Source organism: Electrophorus electricus, chromosome 10, assembly GCF_013358815.1.
Source record: "Electrophorus electricus isolate fEleEle1 chromosome 10, fEleEle1.pri, whole genome shotgun sequence".
Classification (NCBI taxonomy): Eukaryota; Metazoa; Chordata; class Actinopteri; order Gymnotiformes; family Gymnotidae; genus Electrophorus; species Electrophorus electricus.
Window position 1 is genome coordinate 4,938,760 of NC_049544.1, and position 22,483 is coordinate 4,961,242.

General features: G+C 45.3%; 1 protein-coding gene across 3 annotated transcripts in view; it reads right to left on the reverse strand.

Annotated features, from left to right (window-relative positions):
* LOC113571206 (dynein heavy chain 11, axonemal) overlaps positions 1-22,220 on the reverse strand; it is a 44,118-nt gene extending 21,898 nt beyond the window's left edge. Inside the window, exons 1-52 of one of the 3 annotated variants that reach the window (XM_035530899.1) lie at positions 21,917-22,220; positions 21,644-21,787; positions 21,235-21,431; positions 20,776-20,950; positions 20,595-20,694; positions 20,179-20,390; positions 19,744-19,869; positions 19,367-19,534; positions 18,778-18,894; positions 18,551-18,688; positions 18,316-18,440; positions 17,973-18,168; positions 17,739-17,843; positions 17,190-17,585; positions 16,744-17,076; positions 16,314-16,568; positions 16,016-16,185; positions 15,588-15,810; positions 15,267-15,383; positions 15,021-15,107; positions 14,747-14,905; positions 14,453-14,536; positions 13,994-14,152; positions 13,737-13,859; positions 13,511-13,633; positions 12,376-12,600; positions 11,926-12,017; positions 11,702-11,828; positions 10,882-11,034; positions 10,480-10,713; positions 9,122-9,253; positions 8,487-8,647; positions 8,193-8,349; positions 7,945-8,090; positions 7,737-7,853; positions 7,327-7,465; positions 7,121-7,213; positions 6,812-7,006; positions 6,607-6,684; positions 6,374-6,506; positions 6,143-6,270; positions 5,810-5,958; positions 5,544-5,694; positions 5,275-5,406; positions 4,615-4,788; positions 3,751-3,955; positions 3,019-3,184; positions 2,782-2,884; positions 2,283-2,522; positions 2,017-2,178; positions 924-1,117; positions 666-828 (exon numbers count right to left, since the gene is read on the reverse strand). In XM_035530899.1, coding sequence (XP_035386792.1) covers positions 666-828; positions 924-1,117; positions 2,017-2,178; positions 2,283-2,522; positions 2,782-2,884; positions 3,019-3,184; positions 3,751-3,955; positions 4,615-4,788; positions 5,275-5,406; positions 5,544-5,694; positions 5,810-5,958; positions 6,143-6,270; positions 6,374-6,506; positions 6,607-6,684; positions 6,812-7,006; positions 7,121-7,213; positions 7,327-7,465; positions 7,737-7,853; positions 7,945-8,090; positions 8,193-8,349; positions 8,487-8,647; positions 9,122-9,253; positions 10,480-10,713; positions 10,882-11,034; positions 11,702-11,828; positions 11,926-12,017; positions 12,376-12,600; positions 13,511-13,633; positions 13,737-13,859; positions 13,994-14,152; positions 14,453-14,536; positions 14,747-14,905; positions 15,021-15,107; positions 15,267-15,383; positions 15,588-15,810; positions 16,016-16,185; positions 16,314-16,568; positions 16,744-17,076; positions 17,190-17,585; positions 17,739-17,843; positions 17,973-18,168; positions 18,316-18,440; positions 18,551-18,688; positions 18,778-18,894; positions 19,367-19,534; positions 19,744-19,869; positions 20,179-20,390; positions 20,595-20,694; positions 20,776-20,950; positions 21,235-21,431; positions 21,644-21,787; positions 21,917-22,138 — 8,403 coding nt within the window. In that variant the 5' untranslated portion in view covers positions 22,139-22,220. Of the gene's footprint in view, positions 1-665; positions 829-923; positions 1,118-2,016; positions 2,179-2,282; positions 2,523-2,781; positions 2,885-3,018; positions 3,185-3,750; positions 3,956-4,614; positions 4,789-5,274; positions 5,407-5,543; positions 5,695-5,809; positions 5,959-6,142; positions 6,271-6,373; positions 6,507-6,606; positions 6,685-6,811; positions 7,007-7,120; positions 7,214-7,326; positions 7,466-7,736; positions 7,854-7,944; positions 8,091-8,192; positions 8,350-8,486; positions 8,648-9,121; positions 9,254-10,479; positions 10,714-10,881; positions 11,035-11,701; positions 11,829-11,925; positions 12,018-12,375; positions 12,601-13,510; positions 13,634-13,736; positions 13,860-13,993; positions 14,153-14,452; positions 14,537-14,746; positions 14,906-15,020; positions 15,108-15,266; positions 15,384-15,587; positions 15,811-16,015; positions 16,186-16,313; positions 16,569-16,743; positions 17,077-17,189; positions 17,586-17,738; positions 17,844-17,972; positions 18,169-18,315; positions 18,441-18,550; positions 18,689-18,777; positions 18,895-19,366; positions 19,535-19,635; positions 19,870-20,178; positions 20,391-20,594; positions 20,695-20,775; positions 20,951-21,234; positions 21,432-21,643; positions 21,788-21,916 lie in introns of those variants that run through there. The other 2 variants (XM_035530898.1, XM_035530900.1) reach the window with 2 other exon arrangements.
* Between the last annotated feature and the right edge of the window lie 263 nt (positions 22,221-22,483).

Sequence of the window (22,483 nt, forward strand, 5' to 3'; positions counted from 1 at the left end):
CTCCCCCTTTTCTGCTCTATTGTTCTTAGGGTCGATATAAAACATCTGCAAATGCATCGGAGGATAAAGGGGCCCTTGTGCTAATGTATAAAGGCCACTGCGCGCCCCGTCTCCGGAGTGCCGTGCCTGTAGATCAATGCAGTGGGCCCGTGCGGCCTGGGCCGAGCGCACCCTGATGAATGAAACGATAGCAGCGGCCTCGTCAATAGGGCATTGAAATATTTGCCCAGGCCCTTTAATGGGATCTGACAATCCTTTGGCTTCGAGCACGGGCAGGACTAAATGAGATCAATGGCATGCACAGAGCAGGAGAGAGTATTGATCAGGGGAAATGTTGTCGAAAAGAAAACTTGATCTCTCTTAATGAATCACCGCCATTTTACATTAATCCTCACGTTATGTTAGAGACGGGCACGTCGTTTTTTGCTAGTACTCCAGCATAACATTACTGCCAAATTTATTCTGCCTCTTCTTTACATATGTGATAATCTAATCATGCGGTTTTATTAGTTTTGGTGAAGTGCTGAATTATCTGGTGGCTGACAGCAATCCCAATTTGCAGCTGTTTTGTTTTTTTATGATTTAATTTATTATTTTATTATTTGATGTATTATTTAGTTTTATTATTTAAGCATTCTGCCTGTGGCCTCTCTTGGGTTTGCTACCTTCAGCTCCTGGATGCCGTAGCCGTTGCTCAGGGTGGGCTGAAAGAGGTCCATGCCACAGAGATGGGCGGCCAGGCGGGTCAGGCTCTGTTTGCCGCTACCGCCAACGCCCACCAGCAGGGCGTGTCCCCGCGGGCTCGCCAGGACACGGCTGATCCGACAGCTGCAGGGTTCAACCACAGGGAGGCAGTGCGGTCAGCGGTGCAGCTGATGGCAGAACCTTGCTCGATAGTGTGGCATGCGGCTCGCGTCACTCACACGTGCTGCATGGCCTCCTGGAAGAGCACAAGGTTCATGGTGGCGTGGAAACAGTTGTAGCTGCACAAGGCCTCTGTCAGGGTTTGGTTCAGCCAATCCCAGCTTTCTGCAGGGATGTAGCGAGGCTGGGCGCTGCCCGCACCACTGGGAAGGTACAGCAGGGGCTCCTGCAACAACAGCTGCTCCTCCAGGCCCTAACACACAGCTCACAGATGTTAGGTTTACACACACAGCTCACAGACGTTAGGATAACGCACACAGCTCACAGACGTTAGGATAACGCACACACACACAGCTCACAGACGTTAGGATAACGCACACAGCTCACAGACGTTAGGATAACGCACACAGCTCACAGACGTTAGGATAACGCACACAGCTCACAGACGTTAGGATAACACACACACACACAGCTCACAGACGTTAGGTTATAACACAGACAGCTCACATACGTTAGGTTAACACACACAGCTCACACACATGAGACTAACACACACAGCTCACAGCTAATACACACAGCTCACAGATGTGAGGATAACACACACACCACACAGATGTGAGGCTAACACACGACACAGCCGTGAGGCTATCACACACATCACACAGAAATGAGGCTGAAGGCTCCAAATCTTCAATACCACTGCATTTCATCCCTTATGAAAAAGCAACACATTTCTTTACTAAACTATATTTATCAAAGCAGATTAGACAATTCATCACTAATATCTGTAAAATCATGATCAAATGAGGGACATTGATTCTACAAGTTCTTAATTTGATTATTCCCACACTGATTAGTGGTAAATTTAATAAAATTGTTTAAATAAAGTACATGGTACACATATATTGTGTCACAATATCTTTTAAATGATGTGCAAGCAAAATATTCAGACATATTCAAAGCCCCCAAATTCCTTTGTCTTAAAATATCGTATTCTTGAACGATGTAAAATATTTTTAGAACTGCATTGCACATGCTAATGATTTAGGAGCTCCACTCTACGGGGTTTTCTGTTTAGAGGTACGCCACACTAAGCTAAATACTGGTTTGAACATACCGTGCACTGAGAACTGCACTGTGCTGACTGTTTACCTCAAATGCTTGGTGGGCAACATCAGCCTGCAGCCTGTAGAAGAGCTGCTGGTCTTCGGCGTCTGCCAGGCGGTCTGAGTACACACGCCTGGACTCATGCACCCACAGCCGGATGAGGTCGGAACCCTGCTTCACACACTCGGGTGTGGAGAACAGCAGGCCCTGGAACCACACACGCACGCACGCATATGCATGCACACATAAGTGTTAAGAGAGAGACAAGTATGCTTGCCTGCACACGCACGCCCTGCGGAAGCTCCGCCCACCTGGAAGAGCTGGGTGAGATCCCACAGGCTGAAGACATGCTGGAACCTGGTGGCGGAGGGGAGGAAGTGCTGGAGCACGCTCTGGTGGAGGGCAGCGGCTGCCCGTGCCACTGCTGGGCCCCTCCCCAACACGGGCGTGTCGAACGGCAGGCTCTGCAGGTGCATGTTCAAGATGGAGCCGTAGATGGAAACCAGGGCTTCACGGGTGGGGTTGCTCACTGCTAGGACCACGAAATGCCTCTGGAACAGATTTAGAACTAGTAAAACTTCACTGAAAAATCCAGAATACAGATGTCATCTCTCTTTATTTTGAGAAATGCACTACACTTTAATATGCATTTTAATATGAATAGCACACACACACACAAATATTAGATCAATATTTTATATATAGAATTTGTTTTTGCTACCAAGCAAAAGAAAAATTTATAAAAATTGCTAGAAACTCATGTTATACTGTTATATAAGCAGTGATTAAATAAGTGCAAATAGTAGTCACCTGTAGTCTGGGGTTCACTGTGCAACTGCCTGCTTGTGGATTTAAACAGGCAATATACTGGGTGTTGTGTATCTCTTTCAAAGACAACTTTTGCCTGTCATACCTAGACAATAACACAGCATGCATGTGAGCTGTATTTTAAAAAAAAAGTTCTGGCCCGCGCGCACACACACACACACTCACGCATATATATAAATATATAAAAAACTGGTGATTTTGAGATTTCTTTTTGCTGACCAGTGTTCATAGTCCAGATGTTGGCGTATGAGTGCATGTGGCTGAACTGTGCCATAATTATCCACAGCTGCCATGTTCATATCGTCAACAAAGTAGATCAGTTTCTTGCTCCCTGGGGGGGTATAGTTCCTGCCTGCCTTCTTCTCCAATGGCTTTTCTAACATTCCTGACAAGAAAGAGAAAAAAAAACAATGGCTTAAACACATTCAAATGCATTCAAATGCTTTTATGCATGGTATCAGATCCTCTTTTTCCTGGACTGGAATCCAGGAACCCAAGAATTATTTAGTAGAGGTAAATTAAGGTGACTGGATTTGCAGCACAATCCTGAAAGATAATAGCACACGAGGTTTGTCCAGCAGGTGGCAGCTCTGAGCTAGAAAGTCTTTGTTGAATGTTAGTGAATGTGCATTGGTTTGTGATGTAGACTGTACTGAACTGTACTATTATGAAACTTTTTTTGGCTTGATAGTTACAGCATGCAGAGTTGACTACTAAGCACAATACATCATTACCTAGAGCATAATAAAAATGCTTAATCACGTGAAAAACAATATCTGTATAAGCCTCTTCAATGCCCATTCAATTAGGTTAACTGGCCAAGAAAAACCCTTGTTTATAAGCTGCTACTGCTTTTATCAGAAGAACTCGGATTTCTTCTGCGGCCCACCAGGAGGCACTGTGTTCCCTGCAGAAGTCCCGGGATAGACGAGACAGAGTAGGTTTGCTCACTCTGCAGCGTGGACGAGGTGCTGTAATAGTGGAGAGGCACGTGGGCTGTCAGGAAGGTGTCTGGCAGTGCGTCGAGCAGGTCTCGGACCAGCGAGGTCTTTCCCGTGCCCGCTCCCCCAACCAGCATCAGAGGCTGTGCGCTCCCCAGGAGCAGGCGCAGGAAGTACTGCAACCTCCCGCTCTCGGCCGTGGGGACCCACACCGCCTGCGCCCCGCGGGAAGAAACACGGCACTTCAGACAAGTCCACCTCTATAGGCTCAGGGGCGTTCTAATGGCTAGCAAATGCATTGGTTGGTTAAATATTTCTTGATTAATGAATCAATAGGTTTTAAAAATTATTTTACAAGGGAAGTGAATTTGATATTTGATTAGCATTTAATATTTTACATACACCATCAAAGTAAAACTAGAAAATCTCGACATGACTTTGCTGATTCATGACAACCCTAAGTGCCCTAAATTCACACATTTGCTTTAGAATAATAAAGACAGAGTCTAACCATGAGAAGACTGCTCTCTCCTTCTCTCAGTGATGTGTAGTATGGTAATTGGATCTGCTGCTGAAATGTGCTTGACAGCGGTCTAACCTCCAGGCTGGAGCGCCTGTTGTCTTTTCCTCTGTTCACTGACCCTGTCTAATGTGCTAACTACTCTAAATTAGCCTGTTATTGTTGTGAAATTAAAACCACTTGCCGCGGGGGGTGTGAATTCTCTCAGCAAAGAGTCATGGCGGAAGACAAAGAACGCTATTCAAAGCGGGATATTCAAGAAAAAAAAAAAGTACGGTTGACAGGTACTTTTCAGAAAAAAGAAAAACAAATCTCCAGAACTTTTTTTTTTGCTGTACAGTATCACTCTCAGACCTGTACTGGTGTGTCTGGCTCCATGTGAAAAGCAGGTATTTTATCAGCCCATGGTGAGAAGCGCCTGGTGCGGGGGTCCAGGTAGTGGTCAAACACAGAGCCATGGGCAGGAAGTTTGATGCTCTTCATCTCTTTGGTCCACCACTCGCTGAACTCAGCTCTGTAATCCCGGAGCTGCAGAGACAGCCGCGCAAAGAATAGGCCCACGGTTTTCCTTTAAACTCCGTACAGCATCCCTGTTGCGTACAAGTTCACAGAGCCGAAGCCTTGACTACTGTTACGGAATTGGTCGAATTCTTACAGCGCTTTGCGTGAACTGTCGTGTCGTGTGCTTGGCTGGCTAAAGCAGTCATGGACTGAACTCACTGAAGAACGCTCTAAAACTGCTGCCTTGCCGACTAAAAGCAAGACGGCCTCAAATAAGTATAACACGCTTAGATTAATCACAAACCGCAAAGCAACATATAATGACATGTCAGAACTGAACTGTGTTCCTGTTATTGATTAACCATCTGCTGTCTAAAATGATCCTGCCCGTGTGAAATTGCTTGCTGTATGTAACACTACAGTAACCAGAATACAATATATTTATATGATATACAAAGAACTCTTTTGTTTTCATTTTAAGATCAATTTCAATCAGGAAAACAACAAACATACCTGATCTTGACATGTGGCGCCACCAAAGGCCCAGATGCAGGCAAACACAAAATATGTCTCATAGACGTCCCGTGACGAGTCTGCCGGAACGTGCTCAGGAGTGAGCAGGCAGTCCAACAGCGAGCACAGCGTCTGAGACGAGATCGAGACGCAGAGATGCAGTCAATACACACACCCTGGAAGGACCCCATGCGTATTTGGAGTATGTGTGTGTTGTGTTGAGTGTTCGCACTGGCCTGAATGTGTGTGTGTGTGTGTGTGTTTTCTACCTGTACCATGCTGTTCTCGGGGATGGCAATGACGGTCTTAAACGTGCTTTTCATCTGCTCTATGCAGCGGGAGACATATTTGTCAAACAGGATAGTGAGATGGGCTCTCTCTGTCTGACGCTGCCTTCTGTCGATCCAGCTTGTCACATATCTGCAAATAGGAAGGAATAAACGCTGGACACATGGGTAATGATCAGCAGTGAAACAGTGTGTTAGTCCAATCATTCCTAATCTAATGAAGGAATGGGGTCCTTAGGTTGACAGACAGGTTCCAGCTGAGGTCTTGTGGATTGACATATAGAATGCCAGCTCGAGACACGGTGGCAGGCGTGGCGTTGCTCAGGCAGCTGCTCTCAAACACCAGCCTCATGGAAGGAGTGAGCAGAATCCTCTCATTACTGGCCAAAGTCAGCACCTGTTCAGGGACAGAGAGCAAGAGGAAATGCTAAGATAGCGCAGCACGCATGTCGAGCTGCCTAGGAAGGCCCACAGTTAGTCGTTTGTAATCTGGTGCCCTTTAAGTGCCGATAAAATGCTCATTGTGCACTGCGAACGCAGGAGGAATTCTCTGTGAAGCCGTCAGGCAAATTAAGCAAGACCTTGTTGTCATCCATGACGGTGTTGAGGGACTCGATCCACATGGGATCGATGTCTCCGTCCAGAACAAGCCACTTGGGTCCAGGATGGGGGTTGTTGGCGTGCTCACGCATGAAGCAGGACAGCAGGCCTGAGGCACAAAAGTCAAGGCCGAGGTTGTGAATTCCCAGCACTGAAGAGGACAGGCTTATGGCAGCGCGGTAAAGCTAGAAAAGGAGGGAGTTTCTAAGTACCATCTTTCCATTCTCGAGTTGCTGAATGGGTAAATCCAAAAAGTTCATCTGTACTTATGGCTTTGGGGTTCAGATCGTTCCAGACAGGTTTCATTTTCATGTTGAAGTAGGTTCTGTAGAGAGTTCTCAGGATCTGTTTAAAGAAGGATTCCCATGAACTTAATAAAGTTTAATCTCTGGGAAACTAACTTCAGCTGAAAACATTAGATGAGATATATGACGTGAGCTCCTACCTGGCTCTTCCCTGTGCCGGCATCTCCTACCACAAAAACAGAGTGACGAACACTCATCAGCTCCTCCAACTGAACCACCTACAATCAGTGTCCGAGACATATCATTACCATCTGTCCAAGAAGGACACTTAACAAATGCCCATTAAAATGACAGTTATAATTTCGTGTTGGTAGAAAATTTGCATGAGCGTCTCCTGGTTCTGACCTTGAGGATAAAGGGTTCCTCTGGTTGAAGTGTCAGCTCCAAGGCGCTCTGCCGTGCCAGCTGCTCAAATTCAGCATCTGTAAGCCTCTGCGCCTCCACACCGGGGAAGAGGTCACCTATCAGACCCAGGAATGCTGGTACGTCCTCACTCACTATCTTGGGCATGTTGAAATCTCGCAGGGCCCGCATTAACACCTGCTCGTGGAAGACAACAGCGCGTCAATGCTATGTGCCCGTGTACTCAAATCATCACTTAAAATTCCGTCGGACCGTCAGAGTTCTAAATTTTTAGGGAAACAACTGCGCCACCTGATCCTCCGGTCTGGCCTTGTCTTCTCTTTTAAGGGCGCCAGCAACCACCAGGACAGACTTGACTGCCCGCAGGCCCCAGTCATAATGGTCCTGTGTAATTGCAGTAACTTAATTGCATAAAAATACACCATGACACTGCACAGGGTCTGACATCATATCGAGCTTTGACGGTCACTAATAAGACACTACGCATTTCAGACAACCTGTTTGGAGAGTAGGTCCTTGCAGAGTTTGTACAGGGTGATGAACTTCCTGCCCAGGTTCCTGGCGTTCAGGAAGCCCTCAGCCATCAGCATTATCTCACAGATCAGCTCCATATCCGGCACAACCATGGCACACGGCCTGCAAGCACACTCAGCACTCACCAAGCAGGCCTATTTGTTACAAGGTGTTTGCTATAACAAACAATAAAACTTTTTTACAAAACATTTTTTAAATTAATCTGTGTAATATTAAAACCTTTTTAAAATATTACAGTGATTTTAAATGAAAATAAGTTACAATAACAAATGTAATCCACCAATGTCAGTATTGAAGTGTGGTTCTCGAAGGTCTCGGTTGATCCTGTGGTTGTATTTGAGGGCGGCACCGAGGTCACGGGACGTAGCCATACCTGAACAGAGCTTTCAGGTTCTCGGGTAACTCGGTTCGTCCTGCATAACCGGGGTTCATAGTGATGAAGATCCCCACAGTGGGCCTCAACGTGACCTCCTCCTCCAAGAAGACGAAGCTACAGGACAGGAAGGGCGCGTGTTACCTGCCGGCTGCCTGCCCGCACCTGTGTGTGGGCAGAGCCTGTGCGGTGGTCCTCGGTCTCCTACCGTGTCCTGCTGTGGCGAATTGCGTCCTGTATGGTCTTGACTTGCACCGCCACCACTGACAGCACCTCTGCGGCGATGCGGTTAAACTCATCGAAGCAGCCCCACGCTCCCGTCTGAGACAGGCCTTTGAAGATGTTTCCTACGGACTGAAGGGGTGGCACAACAGCAGAAGAACACATGATGTAAACAAAAACAAAAAAGGAACAGACCGAAAGAGTGTAGCCATGAAATAAAACCAGCCACGGCACCTTGTAATCCATCTGTTCTGAGCAGTTGAAGACGTACACCATGACGCCGAGGGCCTTGCCCAGGTCTTTAGTGGTCTCTGTCTTGCCTGTGCCGGCGGGGCCTGCTGGAGCTCCGCTCATGGTTAGGTGCAGAGACTGGGTCAGCGTAACATAGCACCTGCGTATGAACCCGACACCACCACTCACTCACAGCGCAGCGTTTAGGAGCGATGCCCGCAAGGACATACCATTCCCAAACACGTAAGCACGCCTGGTCGCTGAACTCGTGGAGGGGTGTTCAGGAATGGAGGGTACCTGTCAGTGAGAGGGGTGATGACCAGGCGTGGCGTGTTGCCCAGGTACTCATAGGAGTAGAGGAAGTGGGCGTCGCAGATGCTGGCATAGCAGTGTCTCTGCTCCTCGTCCCAGCGGTGGCGCAGCTGGGAGTGCCAGACAAAGGCGCTCGCGCTGCTCACCTGGGCAATGGGCGCATAGCATTTCAGTTGCACCCCAAATCTGGGACAGGTCAAAAGTGCTCCTACCAGTTTCCCTTTTTTGTAAATTACTGAATAACTGAATTACTTTATTATTTCTTTATTTATTACTTTATTATTTCTGTTTTATATAATTAATTTGGTTATATATAATTGTATTTCAGGTAGTCTTATATTGTTCATTAAATCTGCACACGGACACCCAATGAAAATGAAAATTTTGGCAAAGTCAAATCACATTAATCTTTAATGTGCGTTGTCCCTGTTAAATAAGCACAATATCGTAATCAGCCATTTACAGACAGAAACCAAACCAGCGTTTGAATCATTCAGTTGCTAAATTAATAAAAATCCTAAAATTATAATAAAAATTAGAACAGACTGCTCGTCAATGCTCTCTCCAGAAAAGATGAGTGAACACCATCCTATTACACCAACTTGTAAACACAAGCAAACCTTCTGAGCGATAAGTCTGGATACCACGTCTCTGGCATGGACGTCGATGGTGCAGATGGTCATGATCTTCCGCCTGTCTCCTGGACTCAGCTCGCCCAGTAACATGCTTATCAGGGAGTTCAGCTGAGCAATCTGAAGAAGTGGGGCAGATATTTCAGCGTTTATGAGGGCACAGTAATGGGCTATGGGAGCATACAGTGAGCTCTGTGGCCTGTGCTTACAGTAATTATATCAATTTACATGCCAGAGAGAAGTGGATGGTAATAACAGCAGTGGCAGGGACTCAGGGTCACATACTCATCAGAGAGATCCCTCCACATTTATGGAGCAAGGTCATATATTCCAGTCAGGAGGGCAAATAAGCACAGAGCTCATTTATCAATGTATGGGTACTGTGTGTGTGTGTGTGTGTGTGTGTGAAGGACTGTTTGCACATATGAGTGTAAGTATGTGTGTATGTCTGTATAGAGGGGTATTAATGTGTGTGTGTGTGTGTGTGTGTGTGTGTGTGTGTGTGTGTGTGTGTGTGTGTGTGTGTGTGTGTGAAGGACTGTTTGCACATATGAGTGTAAGTATGTGTGTTTGTCTGTATAGAGGGGTATTAATGTGTGTGTGTGTGTGTGTGTGTGTGTGTGTGCAAAGGCTGGCCTGGTTACAGGGCTACCCCTGTCACAGACAGGCAAATGAGATGTAATCTCCAACCCCCCGGCCCCTGTATATTAGACGTAAAAGCAGTTCAGGTTGGGTTGCATTTATCACTGTGTTGCCTGACAGCAACTCCAATCAGGGGCTGGGAGGGAAAGAGGCAGATTATTCAAACGTTGGCCAAGGACAAGCTAACCTTACGGGCTGCCGCTGACAGCTCCCGACGCTGCGCACGGAATACGGACGGCCTCGCTGAGCTGCCACACTGCGGCCTTCCTGACCCAGTGCTACGCACGCTACTTCATCACAGAGGGCATGGGGAAGCAGCCTAGTGCTCACAGAAGCGCTACCAAGCCCATCTCCTAGTAACAGCGCTATCTGTAACTTCGGCGTGGGGCTGTGGCCAAGCTTTCAGGGGGCAGGATGAAATAAGCAAGCAGTGACAGACTGACATGGGAAGAGTAATGTTTTGTCAGTTGCCTCCCACCTGGATTGGCTGAGGGAGGCCTCGTTGATATGACTGGTTGTATGAAAGGGGAGGTGCGAGCATATATAAGGATCTGCTTTCTTTTACTCAGTAACGAAAATTAAAAATCACACAAGCAGGGCTCAAACAAGGAAAGGTTTGAGCCAAATCAGATCTGCAACACATACAAAGAAGTGAAAACATTGGCGTTCATACATGCTGAGACGCGGAGTCATGAGCACTGTACCTGTTTCCTGCTGTAGTCCCGCAGTGCCGTGTCGAAGCCCTCAGCCAGCCGCTGGAACGCCAGGCCCACATCCGCCGACCACCAGATCTGGGAGGCGGTGAGCGCGGCCTGGGCCGGCTGCTCCAGGACCCACTGCTCGCGCGGGCGATCCTCATACACGGCCGTCGCCTCAGCAATGCGCCGCCTCACCGCCTCCCGCATTGCCTCCTCCAGACGACCCAGCCACAGCTCCACCTGCGCAAAACGACACCAGTTACCCGAAAGCACCTGAGAAGGTCCGTCAGATAATGAATGAGAGAGACTCACTGTATTGACAAGAGAGATTCAATGCATATTTAAGCCAAATGAATAATAATATAATAACATATATACATATAATATCGCCAGTGAGGGAGGTCTTACCGGACCCACACAGTCACACTGAGAGTGGAAGGACACAAATTCCCTCTCTCTGCTGAACATCCCAACAGCAGGCTTTTCCTTTGTCCTGTGCCCACCCTCCCCAAACTGCAGGTCAGCCATACTGTCAAACAGCTTGGCCAAGTGCTGGGTCACCTGAACAACGCAACACAGGTCAGCACAGAGCAAGACAGTAATACTCATGGCACAAGAACTAAAATGGGACAATGCATGAAGGGAAAAAAAATACATAATGATGCTTGCGTAATGACGGAGTTCAGATGCACCGGTGCTTCTAGTTATAATCAACTCACAATAAGAGCAGCACCAAGCAATCTCGCCCTGTTCTGGTTGAGCGCCCAAAACTGAAGGCTAGCAGGTATGTGGGAGGATTTACACAGGAAGAGTGTCGGCCAGGGTCAGTGTCAACCTAAGTGTATAATGTCTTCCTTTTATCATAATCATGTTCTGGAGAAATAAGGCTCTTTTAACTATCAGTGTGATGAACAAAAAATTTGAATCAAAACAGATAAAGGTCACGTGGAGTGAGGGAGAACTCATTATCCTCTTTATTCTCCTGAATTATAATTGAATCAGTCGAATCAAAACTACAGTGAGACGCTGATGAATGGCTGCCTCGATACTATGGGCAATGCATCCAAAATAAAGGGACTATTTCACTGAAGGTTAAACCAATGACGTAATACATACAGTAAACTGACATAAAACAAATGTCCAAGAAACCTGATATCAGAGGTATTTATGTGCCATGGGCCTCGTACCCTGGGACTGAGCCTGTGCTATGTTGCTCTCTCTCTGGTACCTTTTCAGGTTGACTGCCTTTGGACAGGATGTCCAGCAAGTCAGTGGAGGAGACGAAGTAGAATCGCGGGAAAGCCTTTCTCTTTGTTTCAAGGTATTTAGCTAGCGCTTTTTCACACACATCAAGTCTGGAAAGAAGAAACCAGAAACCCTTAATCACATACCTCAATGCTGTGAAATACTGAAAGACAACTATATGTTTTACTTCTGGCAAGTCCCACGAACCTTATTTGCAGATCTTCTAGTATCTCCAAAAGGTTGGTCCTGTTTGTGGCGGCGATCACATTCTTCGTTTCAGAACTTTTAAACATCAGGTCCTAAACATGCATATTAAATGCTAACACATGGGCAGCAATAATTTCATAGACAGAGACATTCATTATGAACAAATCTTTGACAAATTGATTTTACTGATTCTTCTAAGACAACCCCCCCCCCCCCAAAAAAACAGGTAGAACAGTCTTTAAAAAATGACAAAAACCCTATTCATAATAGATGTATGTTATGAATATAATGAGTGTGTGTGTGCGCATGTGTCTCCACATAGTTCAGAAATATCCAAGTTTTAACCACTCCTTACACTACTCGTTCTCTTGTTCCCATTGGCAACAGTGCAAAACTCCTAGCGAATAAAAAAAAAAAAACAAACCCAAAAAACAAAATCAAGGCACATGCCTTAAAGTCAGCATTGATGGCATGGAAACGGTGTGTGTCTGCAGGCAGGTGTTGACGAATGTCATCTGAGCCCATGAAGATGCTCTCCAGGTGAGTCCAGGTCCTCTGCACCTCCAGCCAGAGCAGCAGCACAGAGTCAGCATGCGTGAGCTGGGCCTGCAGGGCCTGCACCTGCTCATGGAAGAACTCCACCTGCTTCGTCTGCAGCATGGCCTGCAGCTGCACCTGAGAGGGGCGCAGACAACACGCACACTCAGCAGCAGGGCAGCGCCAGGTCCCATACCTCCCGGGAATAGGCCTAGGTCTTCAGGGTTCTGGAGTAGGGGTTTTGACTGATATATGAGTTGTTGTTTATTTTTACTTTGGTGACAAATATGGGTTTATCTGTTTATCTCATTTTAGATTTAAATGTTTATTTTAATGATAATTTGTTTATTTTAATAATCAGTTAATAAAAAAGCTTCATCTTGAATTCCAGTGTGAATTCTTAAAGAAAACTGAAACTTAATGATCACAAACCTTGATTAAAACATAAATTACATCTTTCAATTGAAAACCAATTTGACAATAGCTATAGCTAGAGTAACATTACAAGATGCTGGGCCCCGCTAGTCTGTCGGGCTTCCTCCTTGCCTCTGTGTAGGCTGTGCGGGCCGTTTTAGCGTGACGTAGTTCCCAGCCGCGTGGGAGTGAAGAGGCAGGATGTGTGTACACAGCCGACTCATTGTGCGCGGCATTGTGTTTGGCTGGGACTGGCCCCTACGCACGCAGCATGCAAACAAAGGCACCAATGTGTGGTCTGCACCCCATAAATCAGTGGCTTGAATAAAGGTGGCTGACAGCAGATCTGTCGACCCTCGCCACAGACGGCAGAGAAAAAGGGAGAGATAGAAGCCCCTGAACACACCACCCATTTTCAGGCAGCCACTCGGGAGACCCTCTGATAAGCGGGCTAAATATGCTTAACCATATGGTGACTTACCTTTCACTGTATTTCAATCTAACATGTAACCACAGAATTTGCCTTTTTGTGCATTTGATTAATTTCCCACTGAGATAAACATATATCATTCGTGCAACTGTTGCAGTACAATTAGGGCTGATGAAAATGGAAAGGAATTCTGCTTAGTCCTACCTGATGCTCCTCTAGCCTCTCAATGAGGTCGTCATCACACTTCAGCAGAGGCGTGGAGGTGCGAAGGTGCTCCTCGTACGTGAACTCCATCAGGGTCCATGTCTGACTGATCTCAATCAACACCTGACAAGGAGAATGAGACCCAAGACTCTTTTGCTTCCAACACTTTTACTAAAGTAAGTGTTTGTGAGGGAACCGTGAGAGAGGAGAAGAAAGAAATTCTAACCCTTTCGATGGCAATTTCTTTAACAGCTTTAGCCACTGTGTTGTGAACCTCCTCTTCATACAAGTGCAGCTGCAGGACCAGTAAGTCTGCAAGGGTTGTTCTCTCAGTCAGGGTGAAGTCCATCTGAGAGAAAAAAACTTTTATCTGATCTGGTGTCATCGTTGCACTCCGTACTTTAATTAAATGCAGGCCAGTTTGTCTTCACACTGCGCCGTAGCTACTGGACAAAACCTCCGACTTTGGTCCCACTCACTCACCCTGGTGATCCTGACCAGCTGTGTCCAGTGTCGTGCTCTCATAGCTGGGTTTTGTAGCTCTTTCACGACTCGCAGGGAAGTCAACAGATCTTTGAGTGCATGGTCAAGGCCAATGTAGCTGTCCCATCCGCGGGCTTCTTTGTCAAGAGTCTCCATCTCCTGGCCCCGGCATTAAATCAGTGTCATTATCAATTATTTACAAATTTGTCCTAATGTTTTCCCAGATGTGTCTAGAGTTCTGCCAGTACTGCACAGTTTAGTGAACAACTCCAGGATGACGTGTCAAATGCACGTATTTAAAGCTTTCAAAAGAGCTGACCAATCAAAATCCAACAGGAATTCCACACATTTCCAGGTGCTACGTAGTACAGTGAGAAGTCAACAGTCCATTTGTACAGTTTCTCTTAGAGATCGGTGATTTGGTGGGGTGTGGAACAATAGTGAATCAGAAGTTCTTACTTTTGCAAACCTTCTCAGCTCTGCATCCATGAGCTCCACATTAATGCCTCTCCAATGATTGCCTGTCCAGGCTGCTATGCTGCTCTGTGAAGTCAGACATAATCGCCGTCAGGTGGGCATGTTTGGACAGACGCTCAGCTGAAACATCTCACAGTACTATTTTTGTTTCGAAAAGTGCCTTGGCAGCGGCAACTTACAAACTGGTAAATCTCAAGACAACAGCAGTAAACCTATAATTTAGTTCTCACAATGCATTTATTAATAACACGAGTGAAATGAGTGTGACTGAACAACCTGAGCACAAAACAGCAGGTCCCAGAGCTGCTTTAAGACAACGGTCTCCCTCTGCCAGAGTCGGAGCTGCCTCAGGTCAGGGCTGCTCACTTCAAAGAGCTTACAGGACTCCTGCAGCTCCAACAGCTCCTGCTGCAGCGTCATCACCTCGCCATGGCACTGACGCACCACAACACCAAGCTGTTAGCATTAGCTCTAGCAGTGAAAGTAAGCATGCGGGTTCGGTGGGACGAAGTAAAATTTTAAAAAGAAAACCGGAAACGATGTGATGTACCTTGTCGAGCCGAAGGTAAGGGCTCACCGACTTGTACAAAAAAGGAGCTTCTGTTCTAAATTTCTCTTCAAACTGGCTCAACTTTCTCTGAGGGGAAATGAGTCAGCGAAAAAAGAAGCACGCAGCATAAAAGATCAATTTTCATCTCTAAGAATATGAATGAAAAAAAAGGCCTGAATTATCTGAATGTGTGCCCAGTTTTAAACTTATTTCAAGTCTAAATAAAACAGGAAGAGGATCACTGACCTCAAAAGCCCCGTACTTTCTGCGGATGACTGCCACCTCAGCGTTCTGGAGAGGAGCAACCTCATGCTTCACACACCAGGCTAGCTTCTTAACACTGCTCCATTTTTCAGGCAGCTCCTGGACATTATATTATATGTATATATAATCAAATCAATGACAATCAAATCCTACTCCAAAATACCTCTGCATGCTTTGTTCTGCTTGTTTGTTTGTTTTTAGTTTGCCTTCCAAAATCATTTTCTGCCCATATTTAAAGAGTAGTGTGGCTCTGTTATGATGCTGGGATCATTATGACGTTATATTAGTTACACTGGTCCTCACCTCCAGCTGATTGTAGATGTGATCGGGTAGCATTTCTCCATACTGCTCCAGCAGGCCGGCCACCGCCCTGAGTGGCTCAAACAGCTGGTCTGTGCTGGGCTGCCTGGCTCTGACAGACAGCAGGTAGCCCATCACCTGCACCAGGGCCTGGTAGTCCCCACTCCTCACTGGCTCCCTCAGGCCTGAGGCTGCCCTCACGATAAACTCCTCGAGCTCTGTAATACTGAGAGAAGGTGAGAAATGACAAGAAAGCAAACAGTGCCATTGGTGGTAAAGAGGTGTGACATTTGAACACAATTTGGAAAAATTCTGACATCAAGAGCACTTTGCGATGTCAGACTTACGCTTTTTACAGTACAAGTCACTAGTGAGTTATAGTGCATTATGCAAGATATAGCTTTAGTGTAGATGTTAGATTTTCAGCCCACCTATCCGTGACATATGATATGAGGTGCTCCTTGAACATCCAGCTCCATTTTTTGATTGTGTTTAAAAGACTCATCTTCAGTGAGCGGGTATCCACTCTAAACCAGCTATCAAAGACTCGCCAGTCTTCAAGTTTGCTGACTTGTGCATACAGTTCTTCATAATGGTCAATCTGTGCAGAGAAGGAATATCTCAAAGAAATATATCATCCAATATATATTATGCATAATTTGTTAAAAGAAGGCTTTAATAAATTAGACTTTCTTTTCCCTTCCGTTCAAAAACAGCCCGGATCAGTACCTGGTCTTTGAACTTATCGGTGGTGGGTGGAGTCTCTGGTAGAGCATGCTCTCCGTATGCCTCCACGTACTCAGTGGTCAGAGGCTGACCGTAAAGGAGAAACTGCCTGAGGAACTCGGCCCGTTCATCCAGCCACAGATGGGAGTAGACCTCAAATGTGCCCTGGTACTGACAAGCACTCCTGATAACACCATTCACTCTCTCCATCACTTCCTGTCGCAGGTCCAAGAGGTCCAGCATGTCATTTATATCGTTCTGCCAAAGAATGTTACACATTTAACTATGAAGTCTACATGTTATTATTGCACCAAGCGATCTTTGCTGGAACATGCAGGAATGTGTTAGGAACCAAATGATTCATGAACCACATGTGGCTTTACAAAATGCTTTCAAATGTGATATTTCGAGCATGTCTTGAACCACTGTTCACCTGATAGTCCTTCAAGTCCAAGTGAGATGCCACCCTCTTGACTTGAGTGGACATCCTGAACACATCAGCCAGCAGGCCTTCCACCAGCTCACGAAGGCCAGCTCCGGAATCCTTGTCCAGAGAGGGTCTAAAGACAATCTCAGCTCCCCTTAGCAGCATCTGAGCCTCTAAAAGTGGAGCTTGCTTTACAGATCTTTCCATGTTGTCGACAAAGAACTCGAGGGAGTGAGTGATGGCATTGAAAAGGCCTTCCGCTACCATCTCATCCACATATTCCACATACTGCTGCCAAGCCTCAGAACCATCAACTGCTGCGTAGAGATGCTTGTTTTCCTACAAAGATTAACAGCAAAATGTAAAAAAATCAGAAAAAACAAAGCAAATAAATAAATGAAACAGTAGTGAAGTAGAACATCCGGCTTCTCTTAAGTTTCTTTCCTGCCTACCTGCATCAGATGATGCATGGCCTCCCCGTCGTTCCTGATGCCACTGTATTTCTTTGTCACCCTTGCTGCTCTGTCGTCCAGCATAAGCAGCGTGTCCTTTTTATTGTCCTTCCGGCAGAACATGGGCTGCTTGCACCAGCCCTTCATGAGCTCCTGGATCGTCCCCACATTGTCTCTGGACTTCTGGAGCCTGCGTTCCAGGTCGTGAACTGTGTCCCTCACCTGGCAGATGTAGTCCCAGCACTCTTGGTCCTGCCACCGGAGCTCAGTCTCTGCCTGATGCAGCTGCTTGTCTATGGCCTCCAGCTCTGCCTTCAGAAGAGCAGCTTCCACATCCACAGCTGACTGACATACCTTGTTGTAACCCTGGACCAGTAACTGCAAACTGCTAATGCACTAAGGAAGGGGGGGGGGGATCTCAGAATTTCCTTTGCACCGTATGAGACGCTCATCTGGAAAGGGCTGCTTTATTATTAGAAGGTAACTACAAATAAGCATTCATTATCATTTTCTTAAAATAGTCAAGTATAAATAGAGGAGTTGACTAACCATGAGGAATGTGTCCCTCTTTTCATACACCTCCATCGCAGCAGAAGGGATGCTGGTCTGGTCCAGCATTTGAAGATGTCTGACATCTCTCAGAACATCCAGGAGCTTGAGTCACAGTATCAGTGTGCAAAGAGTTGTGTTACAAGTTTTAATCTATGACAAAGTCTGAACTAAAAGCAACAAGCAAGTTAGTATTATCATATACTTGGCACATGCCATAATTATGTTAATTACTTGTAGATTGAAGTTCACTGATAGGAGACCAGAACTTAAATCTCTCCTGATGAGGGGTTGGTCAAGGTTCATCTGGCAGACGTGTTTAACATTATCGCACCAGTGTGAATAGACCTCCTCCTCAAACTCATCCAGCAGTGTGGACATCTCCTCGTACTTATGATACACCATCTCCATAGCTGCTCCTTCCAGCGTCCTGGCACGCAAGCAATACAGCGCTCACTCATCCCTCATAGTTATCAGATTTACAAAATCACTAAATGATTTGCAATACATACAACTAACTGAGATTATTGTTTTTCAATGAATGCAGTAAGGCTAAGAATAGATCAGAAGCACTTACATGTCGAGCACAAATCTAAAGTTTTCCCATGGGATTTGAATTCTGTCTCTCATCATTTTAGCCCATTTCATAGCACCAGACATGGCAGGCATGTTTTTACACAGCATGGCTTTTCCCTTCTTCCTCTGGAGACAAATGGGAAACACAATTGGTCCATATTACATCAGTACAGCAGTACTGTGGGTGAAACATGTATGGCGTAGGGGGCTGATTCATAAAAAAAAATCAGTGGCACCTGCTCAAGGTAAGAGTTGAACAGGTGTTTGCATCTTTCCAGCTCAACTCCAAAATGATGGATAAGTTTTGTGAAATTGGGGGCAAACATTTCCTTAATAATCCCTCTGTCCAGGAACGGTTTGAACAAAGCTAACAGCTGTGCAGAAACACATTAAAAACGTCCATCATATAGTTTATACAAAATGCTATTTTTTGCTTTTGCAAGCCATTATTAATGTAACTCACTTTGAAAATAGATTCCAATCCTGAACAGTCTTTGTAGGCCAAGCAAAGAATGCTGCCAAGGCGTCGATCATAGTCTGTAACCGTTTGTTTGAAATGTGCATAGTCCTGCTCAAAGTGCTTTAATTCAGAATGGAAAAATAAAACACTCAATTTCTCATGCACACTTGGCATTCTTTAAATGCTTTAAAAATGTTAGAAAATTCTGAAATAACCAAAGAAGCAAAATTATATGCAATTCATGCATTTCAAAATACTGATAACATTTTTATTTCTAACAAGGACTAAATTGGAACAAAAGTAATACAATTAAAGAGAGTCATTTCTTTTGTACAAGACAAAAGATCTAATCCATCTTTGCAAAGAGGACCCTTATACCGCATCAAAACTATCACCATCAGACATACAGAGTAAAAGGATGTCACCATAGAACTGATGCAAAATGTCTTAACATATCATGTCTAACAGCAGAAACATGACTGCAAGCTTTTCCTACGTACATTCACACAACTGTAACACTAACTTTAACACTAACTAACACCACTAAATATTTTGAAAAAAATCACATTGCTCACAGATTTTAGAAGCATACCTTAGACATCAAATCCAGAGGATTATGTTGAGCATCCCTGATTTTTTTGCAGAGCTGCTGAAACTCTGAGTGTAACAGAGAAACCTGTTCCGTATACATCCTCCCCTTGGTTCCTCCAAATATCAGTTTTTCCAGATTCTGTAGCTCTAACATGGTGGAGAAAAGGTCCTGAAATGCACACATCCCTCCATTTACATATAATCTTTCGCCAACACTTTAAGAGAATTATTATAAGACATTTGTTCAGCTGAGAACAGAGAGAATCCTACCTCTAACATTAGCACTCGTGCTAAGAAACAGTTGAATCGAGTGAAGACCAAAGCAGATGGGAAGTCCCACCACTTGTGTATGCCTTTGGCACTGGCCCAGGCAGTCACCTTTTCTCTGTAGGTATGGTAAGTGTCCTTAAAACATCTGAGGAGCTTCACTACAATTTGCAGCTTCTCCAGAGTTTCCTCTGTCTCCCCTCTTAGCAACTCCTCTGCACCCAGGTATGAGCTAGCCTGGTTGGAGCAAAGACATAATGTTCAAATTACTTTGATCTTTAAATTGTTTGTGGCAGTAACCCAGGACAAAAATCACTCGAAAAAAAATCACGCGCGTAAAGGATGTTCTGTTGTAAATCACTACTGTATTCCTGCTTGTATTATTACTTGAGTGCTCTGGAGACAAATGGAGGTGATAACACCTACGCCTATATACTATATATACTTGGATTAGAAGAACTGTATGTTCTTCTAATCCCAGCATAGCTACCTAGTACTCTGAATCCTAATTCCAATCCTGGCCCTGAACGAAACCATGACGATTACCTGCTGAATAAGCAGGTTGGCGAGTTCCTGCAGCAGCACCACCAGACGGGCCGGCATGCGGTAGGACGTGCAGTGGGTCCAAACCAGAAAGACGAGATGGAAGAGTGGACGGATGAACATCCGGATGGAGGAGAACTCGCCCTCTTGCACCTGGAGCAGGAGCGGCCGAAGCTGCTGGAGGTGGACATCCACGTCTCTCACTTCCTGTAGTGCTGCAGAAACATGTGAGTTACAGCTACTTTTTAAAAGTAAGTTAGACCGCACTAGGTTGCAGTTTATCGTGTGCGTTTTCAGGTGTGGCTGAATACTCTTCTAAAAAACACATACAGCTCATTGATGTCATGTGTGGTGTAACTGGACCCAAGTTAATGTGTATTTATCATGCAGTGGTGACTAGTGAAATACAACTTGATTACCATCAATGACCTCCTCTGTCACAGTTTTAAAACAGGGGTAATAGCTGCTGTCTGCCACCTCAAGGATTCTCACCATCTTCTGGATAGCAGGACTCTGAATCTGGAAAACAAAAACTCACAGTGACAAAAATCGGTTGCATTATCAGGACTGATGCACATGAATGCTTAAAGCAGAACAAACCTGCTCATAAATGTTTTCTATGTTCTTTTTTCTAGACCTCCAGAAGTCAAGTTCAGTCATTGGTTCTGGGTTCAGCCCTTTTAAGATGAGGTCGGCGGAATCTTCTTTTAATACTTTTTGAATCAGGCGTGTCCAGTTAATGACCATGGACTCAACAGCATGCACCGCTGTCCTCCTGTCATGACATCAGCAGTAATTTGTGAAATAAAAGGAATCAAATAATGCTTGACCATACTCACAGGACAGAATATGGAGCAGGTGCCCAACTATGGTCTGGGACTGCTGGAATGCACCACAGTTTTGTAAATTCCCTGCCCTGGGTTAGATCAGAGAAATCCCCAAATTGCACTGCGTTCTAGAGCTGACCTTTAGGAACTGGGCACCCCTGATAAAGAGCACATTGCAGTTAAAATGGCAAAATTTGCACTGACACTAACAAATAAAGTATAAAACACTTACGGTCTGAGGAATGACTCCAGACTGTCTTCTGTCTTCCCTGCGACAGCAGGAACAGGAAGGACAGTTTTTCCATATACCTGTCCTTTCACCACTGACACCTTGTTTGATAAACTCTCAATGTGCTGTGTTACATCCTGGGATATCACATTTGGCCATAACAGATGATTCTTCTTGTTTGACAAAAGTGGCAGACAGACCTTGACATAAAACATTGAAACATTACACATATACATCCCTGAAGGGTAAATCAAACATTCATTTAAATGCTAGTCCACTGGTGGTATACCAACTTAACAATAGGGTATGTGAGACATTTTGATAGTGTAATATTTTCCCTACAGGCCTTGGAGGCTTTGATCAGTACTTGGGTAGTGCTGACATTCCATGAGAAGCTAAGAGTGTTCATTACCTTGTCCACAATGTTTGACAGCTGCAGCAGCAGGGCGGGTGACAGCACCCCAAAGAGTAGAAAGCTCCTGTAATTTTCAGAGAGGATGGGGACACTTTCCTTCTTGAGAATATATAATGTCTTGCATTCGGGGACAAAAGAAACCTAACGCATATGGAACAATAAAAGAACGAATATAGCGTGTTTGTAAGGATGAAACACTGCCTATGTGCTGTGCACCTGCTGAGTAATATACTTGGCACACAGGAGTTAGGCACTGCAGGCCACACTCACCTCAGTGGAAGCAGTGAGAACAGTGGGCGCAGCTGGGATGAAAAACAACAGTTTAACTTGTTTTTCAAAGTAGTCAGTTAAAAGCCTCTGGTTTTCCTCCACGGTAACAAATTTGTTCCAGGACACCGTGTTCATGTTCAACATTTGGCAAATTCTCATGCCTATAAACTCTACCCGTTCGTCTTCGGAAAACTGGGGGGGTGTTTCTTCCTCCTCTAACATCTTGGTACAGAGAAGAAGAAGAAAAAAAAAAACAGTTCCAAACTCAGAAAAGTAGAGAAAATAGTTTGGATGCGCGAATCTAACTTGCAGCACGCCGACCGGTTAAATGTTTTGTTTTGTTTTCTTTTTACAAAAACCGCCGTGAAAACATAACGGCTAGCTCCCAGCACGAGCTGAGAAGACGTGATTTAAAACGAGACGCCCTGAAAGGGGCGGTACAGCGTTCCGTTCCCTTAGCAACGGACTGTGTGTAAATATGTGACCCTGAACGCGCTTGAGTTCAGTCCAATCAAAATGTAAGCTTTTTTTGTTTATTTAACCATTAGTATGAATTGTTTCTGAATT